Source organism: Alnus glutinosa, chromosome 12, assembly GCF_958979055.1.
Source record: "Alnus glutinosa chromosome 12, dhAlnGlut1.1, whole genome shotgun sequence".
Lineage (NCBI taxonomy): Eukaryota > Viridiplantae > Streptophyta > Magnoliopsida > Fagales > Betulaceae > Alnus > Alnus glutinosa.
In genome coordinates this window covers 22,548,595-22,564,605 of record NC_084897.1, presented here as the reverse complement: position 1 = coordinate 22,564,605, position 16,011 = coordinate 22,548,595, and the positions used below count along the sequence as shown (strand labels likewise).

At 34.7% G+C, this 16,011-nt stretch overlaps 1 protein-coding gene across 1 annotated transcript; it reads left to right on the top strand.

Annotated features, from left to right (window-relative positions):
* Positions 1 to 217: 217 nt before the first annotated feature.
* LOC133850995 (rhodanese-like domain-containing protein 6) lies at positions 218 to 9,442 on the top strand. The gene is made up of 9 exons (XM_062287283.1): positions 218 to 471; positions 577 to 738; positions 932 to 1,037; positions 1,256 to 1,454; positions 4,666 to 4,747; positions 5,568 to 5,650; positions 6,739 to 6,871; positions 7,964 to 8,129; positions 8,513 to 9,442. Exons 1-9 carry the CDS (start codon positions 298 to 300, stop codon positions 9,262 to 9,264), a joined length of 1,857 nt encoding a protein of 618 aa, XP_062143267.1. The 5' UTR covers positions 218 to 297; the 3' UTR covers positions 9,265 to 9,442.
* Positions 9,443 to 16,011: the final 6,569 nt, after the last annotated feature.

Below are 16,011 nucleotides of genomic sequence, written 5' to 3'. Positions count from 1 at the left end.
AGACACTAATCAATTAATGCATTTATATTATTATTCTTACATTCTTATGGCATTATACGAAAATCGAAATTAACACATTCTTAACCCTAAATTTTGCGTTTAAAAAAGAAAAAAAGAAGAAGAAGAAGGAACTATTATTATTATTATTATTTTTTTAAAATTTTATTATTAGAAACTATTAAATTATTAATAGACTAAATGACCAAAAGTTCCCCAAGCTAATAGCAAGCAGTCCCTCTCACCTTCTTCCTCCTCAAATACAATCTGCAACTCAAAAGCTGCATAGAAACCCTAGCAATGGCAGAGCCCGAAGCCCAAGGCCAAGACGAAGAGCGGTATGGCGTCCTCCTCTACTACAAGTACGTCGATATCCCCGACCTCGACGAGCTCGTCGCCTTCTACGAGTCCAACTGCAACTCCCTCGGCCTCCTCGGCCGGGTCCGCCTTTCTCCTAACGGAGTCAACGTCACCGTATGCTCAACTCCCCCACTTCACTTTCCGTTTGTTTCCAGAGAGAATGCAAAGATTCAATTTTCAGGTCTCATTTTTCTTTTTCAAAATGGTGATGTGAAATAGGTTGGCGGGAAGTTATCTTTGTTGGAGAAACACATTGCTAATGTGAGGTCAAATAGTTTGTTTGAAGGGACTGACTTCAAGCTCGCGGCTTGTGATCGCCCGCTGAATGACAAGGTTGCAAAGGAATGTGGATTCAATGCGCTTTCGATTCGAGTCGTCAAGGTGATTGTGATTCTTTTGTTGGCTTACAGTTTGAGCATGCTTGAGGTTTTCTTCATATGCCCCTTTTTCTAGATATAAACTTAAGTATCTTGACTTATCAATAATCTGATTCATGTTTTCTATATCAAGTCATAGTATTCTGGTATTGCATTTCCTCCAACCATTTAATAATACGACTTTACCTTGTTATCAGGAACTGGTTACTCTTAATTCTGACCCGTTGTTAAAGTCACCTGAAATTTCAAACGCTGGGATTCATCTGTCTGCAGTTGAATTTCATTCTGCTCTTCAGACTGCTGGTAATTTTTTTTCCCGTCATAATCTCTTCATTACTTGCTGTGACTTGCCCTGACTCTACTCCATGAAACAGTTTTTGGTTATATTTTCCCCTTTATTCTATAGTAAGAATTTGTTTTGTATTGTTTTTCTTTTTCTTTTTTGAACATTTGATACACTGTTATAGAGGACCTAATTGGAAATTGTAGTGATCAGCTTTAAATTTTGTATATGTTTCCAGGACAATTTTCAGAGATAGATAGTCCAGCATACAGTGGAGGACTTGTTCTATTGGATGCAAGAAATTTATACGAGACAAGAATTGGGAAGTTCCACGCACCAAATGTGGAAACTTTGGATCCTGGAATCAGGCAGTATAGTGATCTGCCCTCATGGATAGATGATAACTCTGAGCAATTGAAAGGGAAACGTGTTCTTATGTAAGTGCTCCTTTGGAACTTAAAATTTTGAGGACTGTTCCTGCTATTTAATTTTTGTTTATATTACTGCACAGCTGGAGCAACCTTACCAAAAGATTTAATTGTTTTTTTTTAAAAGTAATAAATTTTATAAAAAAAGTGTAAGGCTCCCCTCAGTACACAGGAATAACCAAAGCAGACCACAAGAAGAAAAAACCCAACAAATCCCCAAATACCAAAGCCCTCTAACCCGAATCCTCAAGGAGTGCTGAAAAATTAGATTTAATTGTTATCTAACTCAAATTGCGTTGATACATATTGTTTTTTTTTTCCTAGCTGAATGATGCTACTTGTACTTCAGCCTTTGTTAGAGACTTAAGATGAGAAAATATGATGTATAAGTCTTATCTCTAGCTATGCGTGGAGCCTGTTTATGTTTTTTATTTATTTATTTTTTTTTTATTTTTAGTTTATAACATGTCATTAAGTGTTTCTTTCCCTGTTGTGCTTGTGTTTTCTACTTGTGTCTTGGGTTTCTTGCTTATCGAAAATGGTCGTTATGTTTGGTGACGTTTTTTAGGACACTTTTTAGTTTTTAAAAACACAACCTGGAAACATAAATGTTTGGTAAAGTGTTCAAGCACAGGGTTTTAAGACACTCTTCCCAGAGAAGTGTTTTCCCCTCTGAGAAGTGTGTGAGGTCCTCTCTTCCAATGTTTGGTTGTTTGATAATTTTTTTGACCGTTAAAGAACATTGTTCCAGCAGGCACTCACACAGCCACACCCAATTGTTGGGTTACCAAGCCACCATGTATAGCCACAATTGTTGGATTACCCAGCCGCCATAGCTAGGCATGACCCAACTGTGGTTATTGGGTTATCGAGCCAGCCACACCCATCTGCCATGGTTGGATTACCGAGCCACCATAGCTGCACGTGGCTGGGGCTATTTCTAAATATTTTTTTTTGTTTATTCAGATTTATTTCCTTTTACCATTTATTTAACTTTTTTGTTTTGTAGGAGGGATATAATGTTAAAATAGGGAAAAATACAAAGGGCTCTCATATCATATTGGCCCTGTTTGTTTGTTTTTTTAAGTAAATTCAATTTTATTAGAAGGTGCAAGGGGGTGCAACCCAAGTATCAAGGGAGCATACAAGAGGTACAGCCAATTAGGGAGAAGAGGAAGAACACAAATCTACAAAATTAGGAAAACGAGAACTGTTAAGAGCAACCATCCACCCACAAAGAGTTTTGAACACCAAAGCTTTTAACTATACCGCTGTTCTCTCCCAATCTTCAAAATTTCTTGCTTTGCAATCAAACAAAAAGTAACAATTCTCTAGACATCTATACAACGGTGGCTACAAAACCGCCCCCTCCAACTAGCCAACAACTCCACCGTTTGTTAGGGCATGACCCACTCTCCCTTGAAAAGGCTAAACACTGATACCCACAAATCTCTCGCTACATTGTAGTGGAGTAGAAGATGGTCGATGGATTCCCTGTTCTTTTTGTACATGCAACACCAGTCCATCACTATGATGTGTCTTTTCCTCAGGTTATCCAAGGTCAAAATCTTTCCTAACGCTATTGTCCAAATGAAGAAAGCCACTCTCGAAGGGGCCTTATTTCTCCAAATGCTCTTCAAAGGGAAAGGAAAGCTCTTAGGGGGCTAAGCACATGATAAAAGGATTTGACCTTGAATGTCCGCCTTTTAGAAGGGTCCAACATTCTATCCTCACCACCTCAACTCATCCTAAATGAGTACAATAGATTAAAGAATGAAGTGACCATCTCCACCTCCCAATCATGCACTAGTCTGACTTGGGTGATATCCCACTGAACGGTGTCATTAGAAAACAGCATATGGTCTGCTACCGAGAGAGGCTGTGGAGACTGGTGGCGAAAGCCAAATATGATAGTATGAGCGGAGTTTGGTGTTCTAAGGATGTAGAGGGATCTTTTGGAGTTGGAGTGTGGAAACATATTAGAAGAGGGTGGGGAGTTTTTTTTCGATATTTGTCAGATATGAAGGGGGAGATGGAACTAAGATTAGGTTTTGACATGATTTATGGTGTAGGGATCAACAGCTGAAGGAATCTTTTTCGAAGTTGTTTAGTATTGCTTGCTATTCGGAGGCGTGGGTTGCAGATAATATGCAATTTCTAATGGTAATCTTTAATTAAATATGTACAGGATTGAGAGGTAGATTTGGTGATTGCATTTTTTGATTTGTTGTATTCCCTCAGATTGAGACAAGGTGGTGATGATCGTATTTGGTAGACCCCTTCAAAGAGGAGGAAGTTTGAAGTAATGTTGTTTTCCAAAGCATTATCTAATTCGGAGAGTTCATCTTTTCCTTGCAAGAGTATTTGGAGAGTCAATGTTCCACTGAAAGTGAGTTTCTTTATATGGACAACGGCTCTTGGAAAGGTTCTGACTTTGGATAACCACAGGAAGAGAAAAGTAATAGTGGTGGGTTGGTGTTGCATGTGTAAAAGGAGTGATGAATCCATAGATCATCTTCTTCTCCATTGTGAAGTGACAAGAGAATTATAGAATGCGATTTTTAGCCTTTTTGAAGTAAAGTGGGTCATGCCTAGAAGGGTGATAGAGTTGTTAGATTGTTGGAAAGTTCTGTTGGGAAGCCGTTTAGTTTTAGCCGCTTGGAGGATGTCCCATTTGTGCTTAATGTGGAGTATACGGAGAGAGCAGAATGCAAGATGTTTTGAAGATTGTGAGATGTCTGTGGAAGAGCTCAAGAACATCTTGGTGAAATCGTTTTATATATGGACGAGGACATATAATATCTCACATTTTTCTTACTTTTTTGAATTTGTGGATTTCCTGTTCTTTTAATCATTAATGAGGGTTATCTCTTGTATACATCCTGTATACCAGGGTTGCGCCCCAGCGCCATCTTTAATGAAATGCATTACATATATATATATAAAAAAAATTAAACCTTTTTATTTGCATTTCATGGGTTTTTACCTTTTGTCAATTGCTTACTCCTTGATTGGAAAATTCAGTGTATTACTTGTCTAGTTTTTCCTAATACCCCTTGCTCAGAAGTGTAATTTAACTAGGATCTATCACGACAATTGTTTCCCCTTTTTAACTTTGTTTGTATGTGGGAGAAACTACATATCATTCATTTCTCTTTCTTCTTTTGCGATTCATGCTTCATTTTGGCTCTTAATCTTCATTTCTTTGTTTTTATTACAGGTACTGCACTGGAGGGATAAGGTGTGAGATGGCATCGGCATATATTAGGTCTAAAGGTTCTGGGTTTGAGAATGTGTTTCAGGTGAGCTCCTATAGAGAGTTTCCCCCTAAACAATTTTGTTACTACTTATGTTGATTTCTTTGAAAATTGTTTCTGAACGTGGGAAGTACAGATACTTCAAACTATTAGCTGTATCCATATCAGGTGAGTATCTGATATAGATACAGCAGAATTCTTTACTCTTTTAATCTCTCTCTCTCTCTCTCTCTCTCTCTCTCTCTCTCTCTCTCTCTCTCTCTCTCTCTCTCTCTCTCTCTCTCTCTCAAACTAATAGCTTCTTAGTTTTATTGTTTTGACATGTTTTATGCCTTTTAGCATTTGCTATTTATCTATGTAGGTATGTATTAACCTGCCGTATGGTATCCAATATCTTCAAGAATTGACATATTGCCATATCCATATCCATATTGTATCGTATGCTTATCCCATCTTGGTATTGATGCTTTCTAGTCCTAAAACATAGACTATAATATGCTTATTTGACAAGCTCATTTAATAGTGAGTTATTTTTTTTTATTACCTTTACAAAGTTTTGTTATGGCCTAGGGTATTCAAGCTTTCATAGATGAGGAATGCATTACCATATTTGCTGCAGCAGTCGTGTTGTTTGGTTGTCATACTGTTATGCACTAAGATGTGTTTGTATTGCAGAGATCTGCTAGGACTCCAGAGATGAGACAAAGTGGGGAATTATACCTGTCTTCTGTTTGGTTGTCATTTACATAAAAATTCTGTATATGCTAATAGAAAATGTACTTACCTTGATAATATGGGATAAGGCTATGGTTCTTGTCCATGATTATAATGATTATATTTCTTGGCGGTATGGGCTTCGTTGCAGTTATTTGGTGGGATACAGCGTTATTTGGAGCAATTCCCAGACGGTGGATTTTTCAAAGGAAAGAATTTTGTTTTTGACCATCGGTATGACACCTTAGTCTCTCAATGCCTCCAATTATTTAAACAAATGTTAATGTTGTATTATTATGTCAAGACAATATAATACAGCTAATTGGAATTTGTAAGTGTTACATACTCAAAATAGCTGCTGGAAACCCCATTTCTTTGAACTATTATTCCATATCCAAAGAAATTAGTTGAGTTGGTTTCCTCTTTCTGTCTCAACCTAAAAGAAATTTACTAGATCTTGGTCATGAGCTTAGGTTCCAGAGCAAAGAGCTTTCTGGCATTTTTCGGAGAGATGCATCAATTCGAACGAGCAATATTAACTAAGGAAGGGATTTTGAGCATTTTTAATTATTTAATCATCATGCTATATTTGGTTAGAATCAGACTTACTTAAGGGCTATGATTTTACGTGAGCGGGCTTAATGATTTAATCATCCTATAAATAGCAGTTGTGGCAGCCATAACTACCCTTGAATTTTTAATTATCAATGAAATTGAAGTATGTCTTACCTAATTGTGCTCCTGACTGTGCATCAAGTATTTAAAACAACTCATTTAGATCCATCAGATGTCTTTGGCATATGCAGTTTGAAATATGCTAAGAAAGTACACTATGTTAATATGAGAATACCATGTTTTTAAAATAAAATTATTGGATTTTTTATTTTATTTTATGCTTATTTTTGTACATATACATGTATGTGTTTCTTTGTTTAATGCATGTGGACCTGGTTCATCCTTCATTTGGTTCTTCAGGCTCTTTCTTGGATATAGTTGATGTTCTCAACTTTAGAATGCTTGTAATTTCTATTTTTTGTTCTCACTTTTCGTTTATTCCTTTGGGATATATTTCATATGGACTTGGGCTGACCTCTATATAATTGTATTGATTTAAAAAAGTCAATGACATGTCCTCTTGGGTGCATGACAGCTTGAGTAAATTTACCTAGAAAAAGGGTAAATAACATGTCTAACCTTTATTGCAATTAAGGCTTTCTTGATAGATATGTATCTAATATTTAACACTTCAAACTGGTGAAAATAACATGGATGATGTTGTAAACTTTGAAGTAATTCCTGCCATTTTTGTTTGGTGCTGGTAGGATATCAGTAGGGAGCTCAGACGCGAGAACTATTTCTACCTGCCTTCTTTGTGGCTCTTCATTTGATGATTATTCTTCACGCTGCCGATGCGCCTATTGTAGGATGCTTGTTTTGGTCTGTGATAGTTGCAGGGTACTGGCAAATTATCCTTTTCATGATTAGAAATTGGCTGAGTGATTTTAGATTTAACTTTGTCTTGGTTTTGTGAAGTGAGATTGAAAACTTTTTGTAAGTAGCTCTTTTTTAAAAAAAAAGGAAAGATACTGTCGAGTCCCTGTGGTTTGACCTTTTTATCAAATCACTCACTTCTTAAGGTTTAAAATGCATCAAATCACTCCTTAAGATATACACCGTTATCAAATCATTTCCTCTATTAATTTTTTAATGGTGAACAATGACATGTAGGCTGATAGACATGTCATATCCAATCAAGTTTTGACACATGTATGTGTTTGAGTCAACATCACCACGTCATTTAAAAAATGCCGTGTCAGAAAAAAGAAGAAAAAAAAAACCCCAAAAAAAGAAGTAAAGGAAAGAAAAAGAAAAAAGGAGAACCACCCCCAACGGCCTTTGGGGGTGGTTTGGCCACCTCATTTGGAGAGTGGGGGTGGTTCGGCCACCCCTGGTGGCCATTGGGGGTCCTCCAACCACCGTCATTGGAGTTTGGGGGTGTTTTGGTCACCCCCTACTGAGCTTTTGGTCCAACCACCCTAAAAGGCCACTGGGGTTGGTATGGTTACCCCAAAGGCCAGGTTAAGGGCCATTCAAAGCACCCCCAAGGGCCAAAAAGGTCGCCAAACTCCCTAAAGGTCATTGGTTGGGGGGTGTTCTGAGGCCAACCACCTCTCTCTCTCTCTCTCTCTCTCTCTTAATGCGGAGGTGCTGATTCAAACATTTGTTTACATGTCAAAATTTTATTGAATATGATGTGGCTATCAGCCTACATCATTACCGTTAAAAAATCTAACAGAGGTGGTGATTTGATAACGGTGCATACTTTAAGTAGTGATTTGATGTGTTTTAAACCCAAGAGAGTGATTTGATAAAATGTCAAAAGCACAAGTCCTGTAGTGTTTCTTCCCTTTTTTTTTGACCAAAACTTTATCCGTTCTCTCCAATTGTCTGTTTGAAAAATCTTTCAAATACTTTCTTTTTTTTTTTGAAATTATAGTTTTCATATCTTGTACTTTCGCTTCTAAATCTTGTTATCATGGTCTGCAGATTGAGGGTGCTCTATATGTTTGCGAGCTTTGCCTGAAACATGGCAAGGCTGTTGGGTCAGTGGCATCAAACGAAAATGGCAAAACTCAGGCAATCTCATCAGAAGTTGAGCTTAAAACTGTTTCGTCAGATACCAAACTCACATCTGAACTGCCTTGGAGTCATGGTAAGGTCTGTAATCTGCATCACTTGAAATTATCTTTCTTTCCCTTCTGGCTAGAGTAACTTGATCTATATTACAGATTTTGTTGCTGGTAGTTAACCACTATCATACACACATTGACGGACCACATATACATATGGCCAAATCTTTTACTTTCAGAAACACTTCCTTATTTGGATGAATCAGATACACTAGTATTGCTGTTTTATTACAACGGTATAATGGATTTTTTTTTTTGATAAATGTTTTCCTTTTTGTTAACGGTTAATTGACAAATATTTCATTGAGTACCAACTTTCCTGACTTGCCAAGAGTTGAAAGTTGAGAGTTCCATGTTTTGCCCCCATTTTATTGTTCCTAACATCCTAATAAATGTGATTTTACAGACAACAGGTCTCCAAGAAAACTAAGAATCTTATGCCTGCATGGGTTTCGGCAGAATGCCTCCAGTTTTAAAGGAAGAACTGCATCATTGGCCAAAAAACTCAAAAACATTGTTGATCTAGTTTTTGTTGATGCACCACATGAACTACCATACATTTACCAACCCTGCTCCACAGGGTCACATGGAGATTGCACATCACCTTCATTACACCAAATCCATCCTCCACCGACTGTGAATTGTAGGAAAAAGTTTGCATGGTTAGTAGCATCTGATTTCAGTGGAAAGAGTGAAGTGGATTGGAAAATCGCGGATGGTCCGTTTGATCCTCTCCAGTACCAGCAGCAAACCGACGGCTTTGATGTATCACTGGCATATTTGAAGACCGTGTTCTCTCAGGAAGGGCCATTTGATGGGATCCTGGGATTTTCTCAAGGAGCCGCAATGGCTGCTTTAGTTTCTGCACAACGAGGGAGGCTAAAAGGTGAAATGGATTTTAGATTTGTGATTTTGTGCTCTGGGTTTGCTCTTAAATTAGTGGAGTTTGAGCGTCAACCGATCAACTGCCCGTCGCTTCACATTTTCGGCAGCAACCACGGTGAGGACAGGCAAATTGCAAACCAAGCTAGCAGGGACCTTGCTTCTTTATTTGATGATGGTTGCTGTGGGATAATTGAACATGACTGCGGTCATATAATTCCTACGCGGTCTCCCTATATTGATGAGATTAAAAATTTTCTTCAACGTTTTCTATGACGGAATTAGAACCCTATTGGTACCTCAGTGTAAGATATAGACTTGTCTGGAAATGGTTCGTTAGCATTTGAACTTTCATCATACATGAAGGTGCCATAATTTAAATTGAGATTACATCTTGAAATGCTGTTAATTTAAATTGAGATTACACTAATGAGCAAGCTAGCGTTAGCCGCTACGAGTCTTGTATATTCCTACAGTTCCACAATTGCAACCAAATGCCCACTATACTGAAACCTAATCAGGAAGGAAAATGATGAAATAAAATTGACAACCCTGTTTATAATTCTCCACTAAGGGTAATGCAAGACCTACGACTTTTTCATGACTTGCTGACATGTGATTGCACGTAATAGGAGTTATGTCGGCTCTTAGAATTTTTTGTAACTCTTCAATCCTACATTGGATGAGTAATTTTGTAAGTCTTTATCGTGTCTATCTAAAAATGAGATTGACTTTTAAATCTAACATTTGATCATAATTTAATAGTGATCAATCATAAACTCAATGATAATTTTAAAAGACAAATTATTATTAGAAAAACACAACTAAAGAGACTTTTAACATTACTCTATGTTGATTATTGATAGGTGTCAGCAACTCCCACTTTTCCCTCGTAGTAAAGATTTCCCTTTGCTAGGAGCCATCAATATTCTGGATGATTCTGGATGAGCATTGTCGTTTCATATGCATCTAGTATGAGCTAGCTTAATGCATGTCGTTAAAGTAGCCCGTAGAGGTGTACAACATGTCGTTTGTAGCCGTTTTGCATATGCAATTATGTTATGCATAGGGGTGTAAACGAGCCGATCTTGAGCGAGTATTAGTTGTTCGAGATCGGCTCGTCTGATTTTTTCTCGATCTCGAGCTCGAGCTCGAGCTTAACACGAGCCTCATTTTTGTGTTCGAGCTCGGCTCGCCAAGGGGAGATCTCTGTGCGAACTCGAGATCGAGCTCGATCTTACTGATCGATCTCGAGTTCGAGTACTCAGCTCGAGCTCGGCTCAAGTTAGAGCATTTTAAGCTTTGAAAAAAAAAAATCAACTGAAAAAATGAACAAATTTTATTAATTAACTTTTCTAAATAACATAACTTAAATTTGCCTAATGATATCACGATCTAGTGCACGATGTGGCACTCCTTGATGGGCAATGAGTGGAGGTAGATCTGCTTCAATGACTTAATCTTTATGGCTTTCACGAGACACCCCAACTTCGTCACCAGCACCCACTTCTGTAATGAAATCCATAACGGCCTTCGGCAATGAAGATCTTAGTATCTACGCAAGGGCCAAGGAGTTATGAGGAAGGAGAAGTTCATGGTGTTTGTCTGAATGGAATATTTGAAATAGAAACGAAATAAGGGGAGAGGGAAGAACATAAGAGATATGAAGATTGGGAAATTGTGGTTTTGGAGTGGATTGGAGAGTTGGAGAAGATATTGATAGGTTGTGACTGTTTGGGGCGTATGACTACTATGGGTGGTTGCGTAAATGAGGGGAAGTGAATGCTCAGAGTTGTGGTTGTGGTTTGATGGCTGAGATTTGAGGGGTTAAAAAATTGGCACGGAAGGGATGAGTATCATGATAAGGGATTTAATTTTTTTTTTCTCCTCTACACGTGTGTAGCTGAAATCAGCTCCACTTGCGATCCTGGCCGTTTATAATAATCACTAATTTGATGATTCTGTTTAAGTCGTTAGATACTATTTAAAAGAGTGTGCTCATCATAATTTGAAACATCATATAATATTTAGTGATATTAGTGCCTTATAGCTGTAACCCATATTCCAACAGCAAACGGCTGCGATTGAAGAAAAAAATTGATCAGACGCTATCGATTAAAGCTTGGTAACTGGTAGGGGTGTAAACGAGCTGAGCTACTCGTGAGCTTACTCGAGATCGGCTCGAATAAACTCGGCTCGTGCTCGAATCGATTATTAAATGAGCTACTCGTGAACACGAAAATCAAACTCGATTATTAAACGATGCAAACTCGTATAAACTCGGCTCGACTCGACTAAAGCTCGTGAACCCGCTCGTATAAGGATCGACTCGTTTATTAAGGCTCGACTCGTGTATATATATATACATATATTAATGAATAATATACTATGTGTATTATGTAAGAATAAATTAAGTAACAAATAACAATAGTTATTAGTCAATATATATTAATTGGTCATATGTATATAAAATAGTAAAAGTAAATAATATCAATAATTAATTGTTAGTCATATGATATAATGACAATCTAGATACTTAATCAAATTATTCATGTAATATAATAGGATTATAATTTATAGGATTATATAATCATATAATAACATAACATTGTACCATACTACCATATGACATATAAATATAAAATATGCAATCACTTTATAATATTTTATGAGTATTATCATTAAATATTTAATAATCATTACATACGGATTGTTAGATCATGTTAATATGTTAAATATATTATCATATGATAATACTTAAATCATATGAGCATATAATATTAGTATTATTAGTAGGTAGTTATGAATTATGAAAAATTTGATAATTATGATTTATGACTCATAAATTTATAATAATCATACTTAATTACTTATTATAGATTCATAGATAATCTCATAAATCAAGTGATGTGATATGATTCATAATTCATAATCATAAATATATATACATATTAGTAACATATATAACTATACCTATATATAGTTTAGTGTCATATATGATATAGTATACAAATTCATACTAATATAATGGTTTAGTATTTAGATACATTTAATAAGTATGATTTATGATTTTAAGTATTTAATAATTATTAGTAATATTTAGATGTAATGACTATGTATATAGATTACGTACGTAAGTTACAGTAAGTATGGATTCACATTATTCATATGATATAATGACATTTATGAAACTTAATCATATTATTCATATATAATAATAATGTGATTCATACAATCCCAAGTTAAGTTATTAGGATTGAAATAACTTATATATTAATTATAACCACAATTCATAAGTTATAAATTATCATTATAATGTAGATCATATGATTTAAATTTGTGCTATATAACCGTTAGATATGATCTAATTAGTATTATCAAGAGGCTGAAGCTATTGTGCCATATGTCATACTTAATTTGCCAGTCATATTATCCATGTAATATAATAGCTTTATATAATCATATAATAATATAACATTGTGTCATATGCCATATAATCACTATATCAGTTAAATATGATTATATGTTATAAGTATTATCATTAGATACTTAAGAAACGTTAGATCACGTGATTCAAAATATAAGATGATATGATCATATGATAATACTTAGATCGTATAATTATATGAAATATGTACTATCAGTACATAGTTATGAATTATGATAGTTATGATTCGTAATGATCATATTTATCATAGATAATCTTGTAAGTCATATAATTTGATTCATATATATAAATATATAACTTAAGCTATATGTATACAAATTCATACAAATAAAATAATTGGGATCTAGCTAATTAGTTACAAAGATTAAGTATGTTTAAAATTATAAGTATTTAATCACTATTAATTATACTTAAATACAATGGTTAGCTATATAAATTACATATGTAAGTAAGAATTCACATTAATCATATGATATAATGACAATTTCAAAACTTAATAACATTAGTCATATACAATAACAAGGATTATGATTATGATTATGATTAATTGAAATCACCAATGTGTTAATTATAATCATGAATTAAGTATTATCATTATAATTTATATCATATGATTTTTATGATTATATATATTATAATTATAATTTAGACCCCATTATCATATAATCTAACATTGTGTTATATAATTATTAAATAATGTGATCTAAGTATTATCATTAGATTAAAAAAAGAAAGAAAGTATCATTAGATACATAGGACCATATGATGTTATATAAATCGTTTGAGAACTACATTTTTAAAAATTGTAATTTGAAAACGCAGAAAATATACTTTTTCAAATCGCATGCAAGATTGTGCTTTTTTGAAAACACATAATTTTAAAAGCTAAACTACGATTTTGTCAAACGCTTAACTGTGTTTTTAAAAATCACTTTTTTCAAATCGCACATTTTAAAATCGTTATTTTAAATCGCACTTTTTAAAATCACAAACCCAAACAAACCCTAAGTATATAAAATAAGTATCTAAGTATCTAAATAAAATGATTAGGATTGAAATCACCAATATGTTAATTATAACCACAAATTAAATATTATCAGTAGAATTTAAATCATATGATTATATGTATTATCATTGAAATTTAGATCACATGATCATATGATCTAACATTATGCTATATAATCATTAGATCATATGATATCAGTATTATTAGACTAAAAAAAAATATTATTATTAGATACATATGACCATATAATAATTATCATTGTTAATATTATTATTATTATTATTATTATTATTATTATTATTTATAAACATTGCCTTATTTTTTTATTAGAAAAAAAAAGAATTAAATTACTTTTTTATTTCTTATCTTTTGTATAATAACCTTACCTACAGAATATCTTAAATTGTTCTACAATTTCAGCAATATAAATAATAGTGAATAGAGCTTAATCATTAAGTTTAATACGACACTGAATTGTCATATATAATTAGTTTTTATTTTTTCTAATACATGGCAAACAGGGCCACAGGGGCATTAATTGCGGCAGTACACCACACGCACATGGACCAAGGCTGCTGAGTGTTGACGCCTGACAACCAATGCTTACCAGTTACCGAGATTTAATCCATGCCATTGGATTATTTTTTTCTTCAATCCCAGCCATTTGTTTTTGAAATACGGGTTACAGCTATATGCACTGATACCACGCCTGACAGCCCATGCTTTTTTTCTTTTCTTTTTTCTGAGCAGTGACAACCCATGCTTACCAGTTACTAGGGGTGTAAACGAGCCGATCTTGAGCGAGTATTAGTTGTTCGAGATCGGCTCGTCTGATTTTTTCTCGATCTCGAGCTCGAGCTCGAGCTTAACACGAGCCTCATTTTTGTGTTCGAGCTCGGCTCGCCAAGGGGAGATCTCTGTGCGAACTCGAGATCGAGCTCGATCTTACTGATCGATCTCGAGTTCGAGTACTCGGCTCGAGCTCGGCTCAAGTTAGAGCATTTTAAGCTTTGAAAAAAAAAAATCAACTGAAAAAATGAACAAATTTTATTAATTAACTTTTCTAAATAACATAACTTAAATTTGCCTAATGATATCACGATCTAGTGCACGATGTGGCACTCCTTGATGGGCAATGAGTGGAGGTAGATCTGCTTCAATGACTTAATCTTTATGGCTTTCACGAGACACCCCAACTTCGTCACCAGCACCCACTTCTGTAATGAAATCCATAACGGCCTTTGGCAATGAAGATCTTAGTAGCTACGCAAGGGCCAAGGAGTTATGAGGAAGGAGAAGTTCATGGTGTTTGTCTGAATGGAATATTTGAAATAGAAACGAAATAAGGGGAGAGGGAAGAACATAAGAGATATGAAGATTGGGAAATTGTGGTTTTGGAGTGGATTGGAGAGTTGGAGAAGATATTGATAGGTTGTGACTGTTTGGGGCGTATGACTACTATGGGTGGTTGCGTAAATGAGGGGAAGTGAATGCTCAGAGTTGTGGTTGTGGTTTGATGGCTGAGATTTGAGGGGTTAAATAATTGGCACGGAAGGGATGAGTATCATGATAAGGGATTTAAATTTTTTTTTCTCCTCTACACGTGTGTAGCTGAAATCAGCTCCACTTGCGATCCTGGCCGTTTATAATAATCACTAATTTGATGATTCTGTTTAAGTCGTTAGATACTATTTAAAAGAGTGTGCTCATCATAATTTGAAACATCATATAATATTTAGTGATATTAGTGCCTTATAGCTGTAACCCATATTCCAATAGCAAACGGCTGCGATTGAAGAAAAAAATTGATCAGACGCTATCGATTAAAGCTTGGTAACTGGTAAGCATGGGTTGTCACTGCTCAGAAAAAAGAAAAGAAAAAAAGCATGGGCTGTCAGGCGTGGTATCAGTGCATATAGCTGTAACCCGTATTTCAAAAACAAATGGCTGGGATTGAAGAAAAAAATAATCCAATGGCATGGATTAAATCTCGGTAACTGGTAAGCATTGGTTGTCAGGCGTCAACACTCAGCAGCCTTGGTCCATGTGCGTGTGGTGTACTGCCGCAATTAATGCCCCTGTGGCCCTGTTTGCCATGTATTAGAAAAAATAAAAACTAATTATATATGACAATTCAGTGTCGTATTAAACTTAATGATTAAGCTCTATTCACTATTATTTATATTGCTGAAATTGTAGAACAATTTAAGATATTCTGTAGGTAAGGTTATTATACAAAAGATAAGAAATAAAAAAGTAATTTAATTCTTTTTTTTTCTAATAAAAAAATAAGGCAATGTTTATAAATAATAATAATAATAATAATAATAATAATAATATTAACAATGATAATTATTATATGGTCATATGTATCTAATAATAATATTTTTTTTTAGTCTAATAATACTGATATCATATGATCTAATGATTATATAGCATAATGTTAGATCATATGATCATGTGATCTAAATTTCAATGATAATACATATAATCATATGATTTAAATTCTACTGATAATATTTAATTTGTGGTTATAATTAACATATTGGTGATTTCAATCCTAATCATT